Source organism: Notamacropus eugenii, chromosome 2, assembly GCF_028372415.1.
Source record: "Notamacropus eugenii isolate mMacEug1 chromosome 2, mMacEug1.pri_v2, whole genome shotgun sequence".
In the NCBI taxonomy this organism is placed as follows: Eukaryota; Metazoa; Chordata; class Mammalia; order Diprotodontia; family Macropodidae; genus Notamacropus; species Notamacropus eugenii.
In genome coordinates, this window is record NC_092873.1 from 203,686,743 (window position 1) to 203,702,077 (window position 15,335).

A 15,335-nucleotide genomic window follows, 5' to 3' on the forward strand; every position below is an offset into this window, starting at 1 on the left:
ATATTTTTTTTGTACAAATAGGTACTTTTCCTTTCTGATTTTTTAAAATCTCTTTTAGGGTAGTGGCCCACTAGTGGTATTGCTGGGTCAAAAGGTATGCATGGTTTTATAGCCCTGTGGGCATAGTTCCAAATTACTCTACAGAGTGCTGGATCAGCTCACAACTCCATCAACAGTGCATCAATGTCTCATTTTTCCCACATCCCCCTCAACATTTGTCATTTACCTGTCCTATTAGCCAATCTAATACGTATTAGGTAATACCTCAAAATTGTTTTAATTTGCATTTCTCTAATCAATAGTGAGTTAGAATATTTTTTTCATATGACTACAGATAACTTTCATTACTTCATTTGAAAACTGAACATATCTTTTCATCATTTTTTATAAATGTGACTCAATTCTCTATGTTTAAGAAATGAGGCCTTTATCAGAGGAAATTTGCTTCAATTTTTTTGTTCATATTCCTAACTGTATTTCCCTTCATACTATTCCCCCTACCCATTTATTATATTCTCTCAACTTGCACCCCATCCCTTCTCAGAAGTTTTTGCTTTTGACTACCCCCTCCCTTCTATTACCACACCTCTTTTTCCCATCCCCCTACTTTCTTGTATGGTAAGACAGATTTCTATACCCAATTGAGTGTGTATGCTATTCCCTCTTTGAGCCAGTTCTGATGAGAGTAATGTTCACTGATTCTTGCTCACCTCCCTGCTCCTCCCCTCCCCTCCCCTGTAGAAGTTGTTTCCTGATTCTTTTATGTGAGATAATTTACACCATTCTATCTTTACCTTCCTCTTTCTTCCAGTACATTCTTTTCTCACACCTTAATTTTATTTTTCAGATATCATCCCTTCAAATTCAACTCTCACCTGTGCCCTCTGATTATATATACTCCTAAGTGCTCTATTAATGAGAAAGGTCTTTTGAGTTACAAATATCATTTTCCCATGTAGCAATGTAATCAGTTTAATTTAATAAGTTTCTTATGATTTCTCTTTCCTATTTACCTTTTCATAGTTCTTTTGAGTCTTTGTATTTGAAAGTCAAACTTGCTATTCAGCTCTGGTCCTCAAGAACACTTGAAATTCCTCTATCTCATGGAATGTTCATTTTTTCCCCACATGGATTATACTCAGTTTTGCTGGGTAAGCAAGTCTTGCTTATAATCTTAGCTCCTTTGCCCTCCAGAATATCATATTCCAAGCCCTATAATCTTTTAATATAGAAGCTGCTAAATCCTGTGTTATCCTGATTCTGGCTCCACTATACATGAATTGTGTCTTTCTGGATGCTTAACCTGGAAACTCTGGAATTTGACTATAATATTCCTGAGAGTATTCATTTTGGGATCTTGTTCAGGTGGTGATCAGTGAATTCTTTCAATTTCTGTTTTACCCTCTGGGTCTAGAACATCAGGGCAGTTTTCCCTGATAATCTCTTGAAAGATGATGGCTAGGCTCTTTTTTGATCACGGCTTTCAGGTAGTTCAGTGATTTTTAAATTATCTCCACTGGATATGTTTTTCAGCTCAGTTGCTTCTCCAATGAGATATTTCATGTTGTTTTCTATTTTTTTCATTTTTTTGGTTTTGTTTTATAATTTCTTGATTTCTCAGAGTCATTAGCTTCCCATTTGCTCCATTCTAATTTTTAAGGAACTATTTTCTTCAGTGAGCTTTAGGACCCCCTTTTCCATATGGCCAATTGTGGTTTGTAAGGCACTCTTCTCCTCATTGGCTTTTTGGACCTCTTTTGCCATTTAGTCTAGTCTGTTTTTTAAGGAATTATTTTCTTCAGTATTTTGGGGGATCTCCTTTACCAAGCTGTTGACTCAGTTTTCATGATTTTTTCTGCATCACTCATTTATCTTCCCAATTTTTCCTCTATCTCTCTTACTTGATTTTCAAAATCCTTTTTGAGTTTTTACATGGCCTGAGAAAAATTCATACTTTTCTTGGAGACTTTGGATGTAGTTTCAACTTTGTTACCTTCTTCTCAGTGTGTTTTGATCTTCCTTGTAATCATAGTATCTTTTTACAGTCAGAGTTTTTGTTCTCCCTAATGCTTGCTCATTTTCCCAGCTTATTAGTTGACTTTTTAACTCTTTGTTAAGATAGGGCTCTACTTCCAGGGTTCAGGGTGTATTGTCCTAAACTCCAGGGGTTTTGTGCAGCTGTTTTCATAGATACTTGTAGGAATGTATAAGTTTTCAGTTCTTCCAAGGTGGCATGTTCTAAGAAGAGGTATTTACTACTCTTCTAGCCTATGCTCTGGTCTGTGAGTGACCAAAAGCACTTTTTTATGCCCTGGAACTGTGAGGAGGGTCCTCCCCCCACTGTGGCAGCAAGCTCTGCTAAAATCCTCCTCACTCTGGAATTGCCACCTGGACAGTGACCTGGATCTAAGTATGAGAAAAGCAAGAGTCCTGCCTCAGTGCTACCAAAAATACCTTTATAATCTCCTTTTGACCAGTTGTTCAACCCCTTTATCATTGATGGGCTGAGAGCTCTGGAAGCAATAGTTGCCACCACCATAGCTGTTGCTGATCCAGTCTCTCCCAAGGCCTGCTCCTGGTTTTCTATGGCTGGGGCTGTGCTGGCATGGTCTCAGCTCTACTCTCACCCAGGTGTGGCAGACTTTTTCTGCTGACCTTCTAAATTATGTGGTGACTGGGATCTGAGAGTTCTGGAAATTGCCACTGCTACTAGTGATTCTGTCACCCTGAAACCTGCCCAAGGTCTGCTAAGACTTGGTCTGCACTGGTCCAGCCTGTGCTCCTCATTCACCCTGGCACAACAGACCTTTCCTGCCAACTTTCTAAGTTGTCTTGGGCTAGAAATTTGTTTCATTCTTTTTGTTTTGCTGCTCTAGATTTTAATTAGCAACATTTTAAAAGATATTTGGAGGGGCTTGGGAGAGAGCTCAGAAAAATCCTTGGCTGTACTCAGACATCTTGGCTCCATCCTAAGATATTTTTTCATATAAATTTTTTGGGACCAAACTTTCTTTTTTGAAGGGACCATTATAGTTTCATAGCATTTGGCCTATTGGTCTCAGTGCCTCAATTACTTACTATTTCATTCTCTACACTGATATAAAAGTGATTTTACTTATGCACGGATCTATGTTACCTCCTTACTCATTAAACTTCAGTGGGTATCTATGGCCTCTAGAATAGACTGCCCCTCCTATATTTTTCAACCGACTCAAAAATTCTTACATAAGACATTTCATCTCTTTTCTTTGTGCCTCTGGATTGGTTGTGCCCTATACTTGGAATGTACTCTCTTCTTTACCTTTGCCTCACAGGATGTTTTACTACTTTTAAGATGCAGCCCAAATACCTTTTTCTACAGGATGCCTATCCTGATTTTCAAGTCTTAGTGCCCTCCTCTTCACAACACCTTGTATTTGACTACTTTATATTTATTTTCTTATTTTTAATATATGCAAATATGTACCTACACAGAACGTACATATATGAACGTACAAGATATATATTGATGTATGTTAATTAATATATGCGTGGTTCCTAGCACAGTATCTGATCATAAATATTTTAAAAATCTTTTGTGTTTGATTATTGTTCTTTCCATTTATCTTGTTTTACTCATTGTGAATACTATCTTGCTGGTTCTGTTTGTTTCACTTCATATCAATTCATGTAAGTCTTTCCAGCTATCTTTGTAGTCATCCTTTTAAAAATTATCTTACAGTATGGCAATATTCCATAACATTCATATACTAACATGTCTTTAGTTATTTCCCAGTTGATAGGCATTTTTATATGGGTATCTTGTCACCTTTTATGTCTAAACCACATACTCATTTTGGGCTTATCTAAGTATTTGGTATGAGATGCTACTTTATGCCCAGTTTCTGCCTGACTACTTTTCAGTTTTCCCAGTACTTTTTTTTTTTTCAAATAGTGAGCTCTTGCCCCCAAAGTTAGGATTGTTAGGTTTATCAAACACCAGGTTACTGTGCTCATTTGCTTGTATATATTGTATACCTAATGTGTTCCACCATTCAACCACTGTTTTCTTATCCAGTACCATACTGCTTTGATAATCTGTAATAGTTTGAGGTTTGATACTGCTAGACTGCCTTCCTTCTTATTTTTTTAATCATTGATTTCCTTGATATTTTATTTTTTGTTTTTCTAGGTGAATTTATCACTTTTTCTAGTTCAATTAAAAAAAAAATCTTTGGTAGGTTGAATGGTATGGCATTGAATAAGAAAATTTAGATATTATTATCACTTTTATTATATTGGCTCCACCTATGAGCAATTAATATTTCTCTAAACATTTAGATATCTTTATTTGCATGAAATACTTTGTATTTGTGTTCATATAGTTCCTATGTCTTGGCAGGTACAATGCCAAGTATTTTACACTGTCTGTAGCTATTTTAAATGGAATTTCTCTATCTCTTTCTTGTAGGTTTTGTTGGTTATGTATAGAAATCCTGGTTATTTATGTGGGTTTATTTTATAGTCTACAATTTTCGTGAAGTTTTTACTATTTCAGCTACTTTTTAGTTGATTTTCTAGTGTCCTCTAAGTAAACCATCATAATATCCGTGAAAAATGATAATTTTCTTTCTGCACCTATTTATTACTTCAACTTTTTTTCCTGTCTTTTTTTTGTAATTAACATTTCTATTACAATATTGACTAGTAATGGGGATAAAAGACATTCTTGTTTCACCCCTGATCTTACTGGGAAGGGTTCTAGTTAATCCTCACTACAAATGATGTTTACTCTTAGTTTTTGATAGATATTGCTGATCATTTTAAGAAAAGCTCCATTTCTTATGCTTCCTAGTGTTTTTAGCAGGAATGAGAGTTGTTTTGTCAAAAAGCTTTTTCTACGTCTATTGAAATAATCGTATGATTTTTGCAATCTTTGTGATTGACATGGTCAATTGTTCTTATAGTTTCCCTAATACTGGGTCAGCCCTGAATTCCTCGTATAAATGCAATCTGGCCATAGTATATGATCTTTGTGACATATCATTTTAATTTACTTGTCAGTATATTTTATATTGTTGCATCCATATTCATTAGGGAAATTTGTATATCATTTCCTTTCTCTGTTCTGTCTCTCCCTGGTTTATACATCAGACAATATTTCTGTTATAGAAAGAACTTGGTAGGACGCCTTCCTTACCTATTCTTTCAAAAAGTTTATGTAGTAATGGAATTAATTTTTCTTTAAATGTTTGATACAATATTTGGTAGAATTCAGTTGTAAATGCATCTAGCCTTGTTTTGTTTGGTTTTATTTTTTCCCCATTAGGAAAAACATTTATGGTTTGTTCATTTTTTTTCTACAATAGTATTCAGTATTCCATTTCCAGCTTTGTTAATACAAGTAATTTATATTTTTGTAAATATTTATCCATTTTATTTAAATTGTGTACTTTATTGGTATATGTTTGGGCAAAATAGCTTTTAATGATTACTTTTATTTCATCTTCATTAGCTGTGAAATTTGCCTTTTTCATTTTTATTACTGGCAATTAGATTTTCTTCTTTTAAAAAATCAAATTGGCTAGTGAATTACCTATATTATTATTGTTCTTTATTTTAGAGCAGTTCCTTTTTACTTATTAATTTAATTTTTTAAACTTCCAATTTTATTAATCTCTCCTTAATATTCAGTATTTCTATTTCAGTGTTTAATTGAGTTTTAAATTTTATTTTCTAGGTGTTTTTGGTTACGTGCCCAATATGTTTATTTGGTTTTTCTCTCTCTTATTGATGTGTCTGCAGATATAAAATTTACCCCAGCACTACTTTGGCTGCATGCCACAAATTTTGGTATGTAGTCTCAGTATTGTAATTATCTTTAATGGAATTACTGTTTCTATACTTTGTTCTTTTTTTGTTTCTTTTACCCTCACACTAACTCCTTAGGTTACTTAGCTTCCAATTAATTTTTAATCTATGCCCCAAAGGCCCTTTACTGAATGCATTTTTATTGCACTGTGGTCAGAAAAAGGTGCATTTAATATTTTTACTTTCCTGCATTTGTTTATAATATTTTAATATCTTAATACATGGCAATTTATTGTGAAGGTGGTATGCAGAGCTGAAACATAGAAATATTCCTTTCTCCTCCATTCAACATTCTTCGGAAGCCAATCCTATCTAAACTTTCTGAAATTCTATTCATTTCTTAAATTTCATTCTTGCTTATTTTACAGTTGCATTTTGCCCCAGCCCCTTATTTTAAGTCTCTATGTACTGCTGTGACTGAAATTAAACATTTCCTTTTGCTTTATCTAAGATCAAGATTGCTACCCCTGTCTTTTTTTAAAAAAAATCAGCTAGAATTATATACTATATTTTGCTTCAGCCCCTTATTTTAACCCTGTATGTATTGCTGTGATTGAAATTATTGTAAACTGAGGTAAAAAGTCCTGAGCATGTTCAATTTCTAGGTAAGGTTATCAATTACCAATAAAAGAGGTCTCAGTTCTTGAGTAAGTGAAAAAACTTGGTGGCGCTTACTAGTCTTCATATAGAGACTAAAGAATAGGAAGCACAGATGAAAAACAATATGATAGATTACAAAGTCTGAAATATCATAAATAATGAAAATAATTTGATTGAATGGAAGTCTGGAATGAGGGGCTAGCTACAATCTCTCCCTCCATCCTGCTTAGAATGGCTGAGTGAGCCCATCTATGTTTTATAACTAATGGTATATAGATAATATTAATTGTACAAGTATAAAGAGATAACTTTTCTTTAATTAAAAGTGATTTGTAGGACCATGGAACTTTTAAACTTAACTCAGACAGAAGACAAACTTCTGAAGTTACCTCAAAGACAAAGAAACATGACAGGCAATTTTAAAACATGTTGGTGCGGATACAGAATAGAATCAATTACAAAATGAAGTCAAAAAATTTCATTTTCTCAGTATTTTTTATTATAAATGTATTTCTTACAAATAACATTTAATTCTGGTTTCTAATTCATTCTGCTATCCTCTTCCACTTTGTGGGTGAGTTCATATGATTTACATCCAGTTACGACAGCTAACTGAGCATTTCACTCCATCTTATTCTCTTATCCTTTTTTTGATCCTGTTCCCTCCTCAACAATCTGTTTGCTCCTGGGTGCTGACTTTCTTAATCTGCCTGTCTTCCTATCACACCTTGACTCCCTTTCCATTAACCCCTTTCCCTCCTACTTTCCTACTGGGCAAGATTTTCTGTACCCAACTATGTGTATGTGTGTGTGTGTATTTTTATACACACACACACACACACATATACCTATACATATATACATAATATACATACATATGTGTGTGTGTAATTCCCCCCTTAAACTAGTTCAGATGAGAGTGAGGCTTAAGTGTTGCCTCTCTCCCCCTGATCCCTGACCTGCACGTGCTCTTCCTTGGTATAAATTATTCCTTGTGCACCCTTTTATATAAGATTATTTTCCCCATTCTTCTTCTCCCTTTTATCCTCTCTCAATACATCCCTTTTTTTGCTCTTCCATTCTGCTCCTGAGATCATACCAACATAATAAAATCATACCCATAAATAGACTCCTAACAGCTTTAAGTTATGATAAAGATCTGAGGGGTTATATTTATCATCTTCCACAGATGTAAACAGATTAATCTTGTTGAGTCCCTTATCATTTGACTTGTGTTTACCTTCCTATGTTTCTTCTGAGTTTTGTGCTTGAATGTCAAATTTTCTATTCAGGTCTTCTTTTCATCAGAAATGCTAGAAAGTCCTATTTCACTAAATATATTATTTTTTCCCTACTGTAAAAATATACTCAGTTTTGCTGGCTAAATTATTCTTGATAATCATAACTTTTGCCTTATGGAATCATGCTCCAAGTCTTCTTTTTTTTAGAGTAACAGCTGCCAAATTTTGTGTGATTATGACTAGCACGATGGTATTTGAAATATTTTTTCTGGTTGTTTATAGTATTTTCTCTTTGACCTGGAAGTTTTCATTTTGGCTATAATGTTCCTGGGAGTTTTCATTCATTTTGTAATGGTTTTCAGGAGGAAACTGGTGATGTCTTTTCATTTATACCTTGCCCTCTAGTTCTAAGATATCTAGGTAATTTACCTTTAAAATATCTTGCAAAAAGATGTGTATATACACACATATTTCAGTACATTTCCTAAATAATTTTTTGTTTCAGGAAGCCCACTGATTCTTAAATTATTTCTCTGTGATGTACTTTCTAAGTCAGTAGTTTTTCCTACATTTCACATTTTCTTTATTTTTCAGTCTTTTAAGTTTGTTTTATCATTTCCCGATGTCTCATGGAATCATTGGCCAATTCTAACTTTAAGGAGTTATTTTATGCAGTATTTTTTTTTTTTTACTTCTTATACCATTTAGCCAATTCTGATTTTTAAGAATTTATTTCTTCAGTATTTTGTTTGCCTCTTTTCACCAAGCTGTTAATTCTCTTTTCACTTGCATAGCTCTCATTTTTTTCCTCAATTTTTCCTCTATTATTCTTAATTGATTTTGAAATTCTTGTGTTTGTTCTTTAAAAAAAATATTCTTCCTTTATAATATTTGTGGATTTTGTGTCCAATCTGCATTTTTTTTCTTCGAGGCTTTGCTTTTCTGTTTTTTAAGTCATTATCTTTTTCTGGGTTTCTGTTTTAGGGTACCCTGTCACCACAGCAGATTATTATGATCAGATTCTTGTTACTGTTTGCTCATCTTTTTGGCTTGATTTGGACTTTATACTAGAGTTGGGCTCAGGTGACCCCAGGGTTATAGGGGTAAAGGCGGTGGGGTAGATGTCTGGCCTGAGCTTCTATTTTTTTTGCCTTTGTGCTGTTTTCTCATCTGTCTTGGGGCCTATACATTTTTGGTGTTACCAAAATGTTAAGATCCAGAGAGAGCTCTGTTCACTGCCCTTCTAGTTTGTAGTCTTTAAATGCCTACCCCAGTTTGGATTAGTTTTGTGTATGGATGAGTTTCCATAAACTGCTACTGGATTCAATCACAGTTAGCACATTGCAAGTTCTGCATGTTCAGAGTGATGGAACTGTTGACTTTTCCTGGGTTTTGGTCTCCAGGCCTGGTTTAGTCCACTGCAGAGTTAAATATGTGATGGGGTGGTGGTAAAGCATATATAGAAAAGGGACAGTGAAAAGAATGCCACATGTGTTAATTAGGTGATGGGGAAGGATTAGAGAGTGGTCAGCTTATGCAAGTAGTCTGGGTGCTAGATTGTATGGGAAAATTCAGGGAGTCAACACAGACAACTTTGTTGAGGGGACTAGATAGTTCTGTTTATGCAAAGGTTTTCCAGAAACATCGTCCTTGGGGAGGTAGCTGGTGCCTGGACCACTATCCTTTATCTGAGGAATTACAGGGTCAAACTCTGTATGTGTCTATAATAAAGATTTTCTCACAGGGACTTACTGAGATTCTGGGTTGCTTCCAGAGACATGGTCCTTACCTTTTGGGGTCTAGGTCTCACCACTCCATCATATGGACTAAAAGTTAGAACTAGGTCCCCATTCTTTTCTTGGGCTCACAGTTGCACTGCTACACTTCTCGAACTTGTTCTTGTTCCTTACACATGCAGGGTCCTTCCTCCCTTCAAACTGCAACCACTGGTTTTGGCCCTAGAAATGTGAGCAGGAACTGGGTAACTGGAGACTGAGATGCCAAATGGCATCCATTCCTAAGCCCAGTGCTAGCACAAAGATCTTTTGGTATCTTGCTGCTCAGGTGGCAAATCCCCTTAATATATCTGGGTGCTGGGCTGCTTCCCACTGCTACTGTTTCCATTTGCTGCTCCATTGTTGCTGCTTCCAGGTCAGCTCCCACAGACCTCTCTATCTTCCTAAGCTTCCTTGGCTCGAAAAAATAGCTTTTTCTTGGCTTTCTCAATCAAAATTTGGTCTATTTATGTTCTTTACTGGTCATTGTCAAAAAAGATGTGAAAGAGTTCAGGCAAAATTTCAAGCTCTCACTCCTCCATCTTGACTCTGCCCCAAAGCCAGATTTTAAAGGGATTTAAATGATAAATACATAAGTTTGTATCTTATTCTAAATGCAAAAGAGGGTACCCCTAAAACTGTTTAGGCAGAGAAATAACATAGTCAGACCTGTACTTTGGAAACATCAGATGGCAGCTATGTGAAAGATACTGCAGAAAGGATAAACTTGAAAGAAGGAGAATAATCGGGGGGAGGAGCCAAGATGGCAGAGTAGAAAAATACACATATGCTAGCTCCTACCTCACAGCCCATAAAATAACTGTAAAGAAGAATTCTCAACAAATTCTGGAGCAGCAGAAGCCACAGAACAATGGAGTGAAGGAGATTTCTATCCCAGAGAGACTTGAAAGACTGACGGCAAAGGTCTGTCGCGCACCGGACACGGAGCAGAGCCCAGCCTTGTCTTGGTCATGCAGCACCGAGAGGAGCAGGTCCAAGCAGGCTTCAGGGATGGAATCTCCAGCGGCAGTGCAGATCCCTCAACCCACAGGTGCCAAAGGTCAGTGAGAGGGTCTTTTCAGCTGGCTGAGAGGGGAGGGAGTGGGGTATCCCCATAACTCAGGTCTCCTCAGGAGGCAGCAGTAGAGGCAGCAGCAGACAAGGTTCCCAAAGCAGGCAGTATTCCGTATCCATTGTTGAAGGCCTCATAGTAAAGCCCATGAGGTGTGGTGGCCCTGCCCCTACCTAAGCAGCTGATCTTAATCTCACACTGAATAGCAGCCCTGCCCCTGCCTAAAGTCCTGAGACTTAAAAGCAGCTCATTTGAATCTCAGACCCCAGTGCTGGCTTGTCAGAGCTGGAGCCCAGGAGATTGTGGAGAGGAAACTCAAAAGTTAAGTAACTGGTTGGGAAAATGCCCAAAAAAGAGAAAAAAATAAGACCATAGAATGTTGCTTTCTTGGGGAACAGGTGTCTCCCCCCATCCTTTCAGATGAGGAAGAACAAGGCATACTGTCAGAGGAAGTCAAGGCCTCTGCCTCCAAAGGGAACTTAAACTGACCTCAGGCAATAGAAGACCTTAAAAAACAAGTTAGCTGCATACTAAAGGAGAATCAAAAAAATGCTGAGGAAAATAACAGCTTTAAAAAGAGGCTAACTCAATTGGAAAAAGAGGTCCAAAAAGCCAACGAGGAGAAGAAGGTTTTAAAAAGCATAATTACCCAAACGGAGGAGAAGGTTCAAAAGCTCACTGAACAAAATAATTCGTTGAAAGAGAGAACTGAGTTCAGGGAAACGAATGACTATGAGTTAAACCAAGCAGTTAGTAAACAAAACCAAAAATTTGAAAAAATAGAAGATAATGTGAAACAACTCACTGGAAAAACAACTGACCTGGAAAATAGATCCAGGAGAAACAATTTAAAAATTACTGGACTACCTGAAAGCCATGATCAAAAAAAAGAGCCTAGACATTATCTTCCATGAAATTATCAAGGAAAACTGCCCTGATGTTACATAATCAGAGGGCAAAATGGATATTGAAAGAATTCACCGATCACCTTCTGAAAGAAACCCGAACAGAGAAACTGCGAGGAATATTGTGGCCAAATTTCAGAGTTCCCAGATCAAGGAGAAAATACTGCAAGCATCTAGAAAGAAACAATTTGAGTACTGTGGAAATACAATCAGGACAACACAGGATCTGGCAGCCTCAACATTAAGGGACTGAAGGGCTTGGAATGGGATATTTCAGAAGTCAAAGGAACTGGGACTGAAACCAAGAATCACCTACCCAGCAAATCCGAATATAATACTTCAAGGGAAAAAATGGTCATTCAGTGATATAGACGACTTTCAAGAATTCATGTTGAGGAAAAGAACAGATCTGTATTTAAAAATTTGACTTCCCAAGACAAGAATCAAGAGAAGCATGAAAAGGTAAACAGAAAAGAAAACTCATAAAAGACTCTCTAAAGCTGAACTGCTTACATTACTACATGGAAAGAAAATATTTTTAACTCTTGAATCTTTTCTCAGTATTTGGGTAGTTGGAGAGATTGTACATACACACATACACACACACACACACACACACACACACATAGATAGAGAGTACAGGGTGTGTTATATCAGAAGAGATGATATCCATACTCACACAAAAAAATAAAATAAAAATTAAGGGGTGAAGGAGGAAAATTCCGGGAAGAGAAAGAGAGTAATGGAACAGGGCAGCCTATAACTCATAAAAGAGATAAGAAAAATCTTATTCAATGGTGGGGATAAGGGAGAAGAGGAAAGGGGGAAAAAATAAAGCTACTCTCCCCACATGTGGTTGAAGGAGGGAATAATATGCTCACTAAATTTGATATGAAAATTTATATCACACCACAGGAAAGTAGAGGAGGTGACAAGTGAAGTGGGGAGAATGTTAGAAGAGAGGGCAAATGGGAGAAGGGAGACACTAGAAATAAACACCTTCGAGAAGGGACAAGGTCAACTGTAGGGGGGAAAAATAAGGGGGGATAAGGTAGGACAGAGGGCAATATAATTAATATTACACAACATAATTATTATGGAAGTCTTTTGCAAAACACATATTTAGTCTGTATTGAATTGCTTCCCTTCTCAGTGGGGCTGGGGAGGGAGGGGGGTGGGAGAGAAGTTGGAATTCAAAGTATTAGAAACGAATGTTGAGAATTTTTACTGCATATAATCGAGAAATAAGAACTACAGGGAATGGGGTACGGAAATTTATCTTGCCCTGCAAGAAAAGAGAGAAGACGTGGATAGGAGAGGGGTGGGGTGTGATGAAGGGGAGGGTACATTGAGAGAAGGAGTAATCAGAATGCAAGGTATTAGGTAGCAGGGGGAGGGGAGTGACAGGGAGAAAAATTGGACATGTTACAAAGTGAGGTGAAAGCAATTAATATTAAAACAATAGACCGAATTAATTACTGAGAATAAATCAATGACATCTTTAGTTTGGAGAAAAGAATTTCAATCTAAATTTCCTAAAGGAAGGTAACCTCAGGTAAAATTTGGCATTGATGGAAAAGTCAAGGTTTTAATGGTAAATTTGATTTTATGATTGCCATTTAATCAGGAACTAGAACATGTTTAGAAAGGCATGTAAGCCACTTAAGACTTGCCTCAAAAGATGTTTCTTAGCCAAAGTGAAACTATAATCATATTTGAAACCTGGTTATTGGAACTTGCCATTTTTAGATGCTATGGGACTATTAAGTGACTGTTCTGAGTCTAACTCCAGGTGTGGGTAGCAAGAAAGGTGATCTGAGCCTCCAATACATGATGCCAGTAAGCTCATGAGATGCTGGTATGAACTTCATAGATGATCTCAAGGGAAGGGTGGGAAAGTGGCTGTTCAGCATGGGCTGAGGTGGGATTCTCCTGACTCAATTTCCCCACTGACACCTGGCAGACTTTAAGCCTGACTGAATGCAAGTGGATAATCTAACCCTGCCTGGATCTGACATGAAGTTGGGGAGATATTGTATCCCTGTAATGTCCCTACTCTTGGTGGCAATTTCCTGTAGTCAAAAGTTTTGTAAGCTTAATACCAGATCTATTCAATTATAGATTATGGGTAGAGGAACATCCAAGGTTGTCTACAATTAAGCTGTTAGGCATAGGACTCTACACCAACAACCATAAGTTAGGGTCCTTTAATTCTTAGTAATACTGTGTTAGGTCAAGAGCTTATGAAGTTAGCAACATAAATATTATTTGTGTCTCAGTTGGTTAATGTTTAAAAAAAAATTCTTTTGTGTTCCATATTGTAAATGCTTTAAAAAGAAGTATCACCTGACCAAAAGTTGGAATTGCTTTATCTGTTATAAACTGTGTTAAAAATAAATAATAATTTAAAAAAAAAAAAAAGGAGAATAAACAGGAGGATATCACAGAAGAGTCCAGAGAATGGAAGGAGTGGAAAGAGTATTTAAGCAAAAATCAGTAAACAGCGATTTTTAGTCTAGATTTGATTACTTACCAAGTCAATCAATCAATCAATCAACAGGCATTTAAATGTCAACTGCATGCTAAGCACTAAGGATGCAAAAAGAGAACAAATAGTTCCTGTGGCCTTATACAAGTCTTTAGAAAAATGGGAAAAATATTTGCCCTGTCTTGGTTATACGACTGCTGTGAGGGCTAAATGATATGGGAAATGTGAAATTACTTTGGGAACCTCTATACTACCATAAAAATGCTATTATTCGTTAACATATAACACTATGTTATTCATAAATATTAGTCTTATTTTGATGTATCATGACAGAGAGGTGACAGTTCTCAAAGGCTATGTCAAAGTACAGCAGGCATACCAAGTAGTAAGGGGCTATAAAAGAGTGCACTAGGCTTTAAAAAAAAAAAAAAAAAAAAAAAAGGCGTATTAACATTTGGAGAGACTCGCCACCAGAAAGTTAGTGAGGTGGTGACAAATTACTTTTGGCCAGGGCAATATATGAAAATAGTTTGCACTAAAAGATGAAGAAATTATCATCAACATTGGTAGCAGGAGGGCCCTCTCCATCAAAATCATGTCTCTTCTAAAATACTGGATGGAGGACTATTATAATTATCTATATATTTCATGTGAACAGTAATGTGCTAAGGTGAAGACGGATTTAAACATTAGACGTGTGTTGTATATAAATATGAATTAAGTCACTTCATCAGTTTAATTTTAAAATACAGAATATATAATTATATCAGGCTATTTATATAGGAAAAGGCAGCCAGAAATTTAATCAAAAGAAACTTTGTTTTAGCTACAAAGTGGAAAAAATTCTCAAAATGTGAATGCCCTAAAATTGTTCCTTTCCCCTTCCCAGGCACTACACAATAGAGAAAGATTGCTTTTCCTTATAATCCTTCCTATACAATGTATACTTATTGCCTAAATTATGCCTCAAAAAGATGTCATGACAGTACTGAAAATTAAGTATTATCTTGGGAATTAGAATAAGTTATCCTAAGAGTGAATTAAACTGTTCTTAGCATTCGTATTCTATATAGTACTTTATAAGAGGAATTCAAAGCATTTTATCTATATTACCTAATAAATGTTCACATTATCAGTGTGTCATTGAAGTCGTTTGACTCTCTCTCTGTAAATCATTATTGCTCAGTTAATTCTCCAGATTAAATAGTTAAATTCATTTTGGCTGCTGAAAGGAATGAAAATGCATTTGAATAGAAAATGTATGTGGTCTGATGTCTGATTTTTTAAAAATTTACCAGTATTTTTCCTGTAGAACGAAAAATACTCGTTTTAACAACATGATTGCTAGTTGGAACAATACTATAAGAGAAACAGAAACAAAATGCTATTCATATAAATTTTTAT

At 36.0% G+C, this 15,335-nt stretch overlaps 1 protein-coding gene across 9 annotated transcripts in view; it reads right to left on the reverse strand.

Moving 5' to 3' along the window:
• Nucleotides 1–15,335, reverse strand: part of TBC1D32 (TBC1 domain family member 32) — a 230,718-nt gene that overhangs the window by 36,906 nt on the left and 178,477 nt on the right. Inside the window, exon 33 of one of the 9 annotated variants that reach the window (XM_072643170.1) lies at nt 9,481–9,649. The exons of 5 other annotated variants lie outside the window; for them this stretch is intronic. In XM_072643170.1, coding sequence (XP_072499271.1) covers nt 9,518–9,649 — 132 coding nt within the window. In that variant the 3' untranslated portion in view covers nt 9,481–9,517. Of the gene's footprint in view, nt 1–9,480; nt 9,650–13,976; nt 14,033–15,335 lie in introns of those variants that run through there. 3 more of the 9 variants (XM_072643171.1, XR_011974492.1, XR_011974493.1) reach the window with 3 other exon arrangements.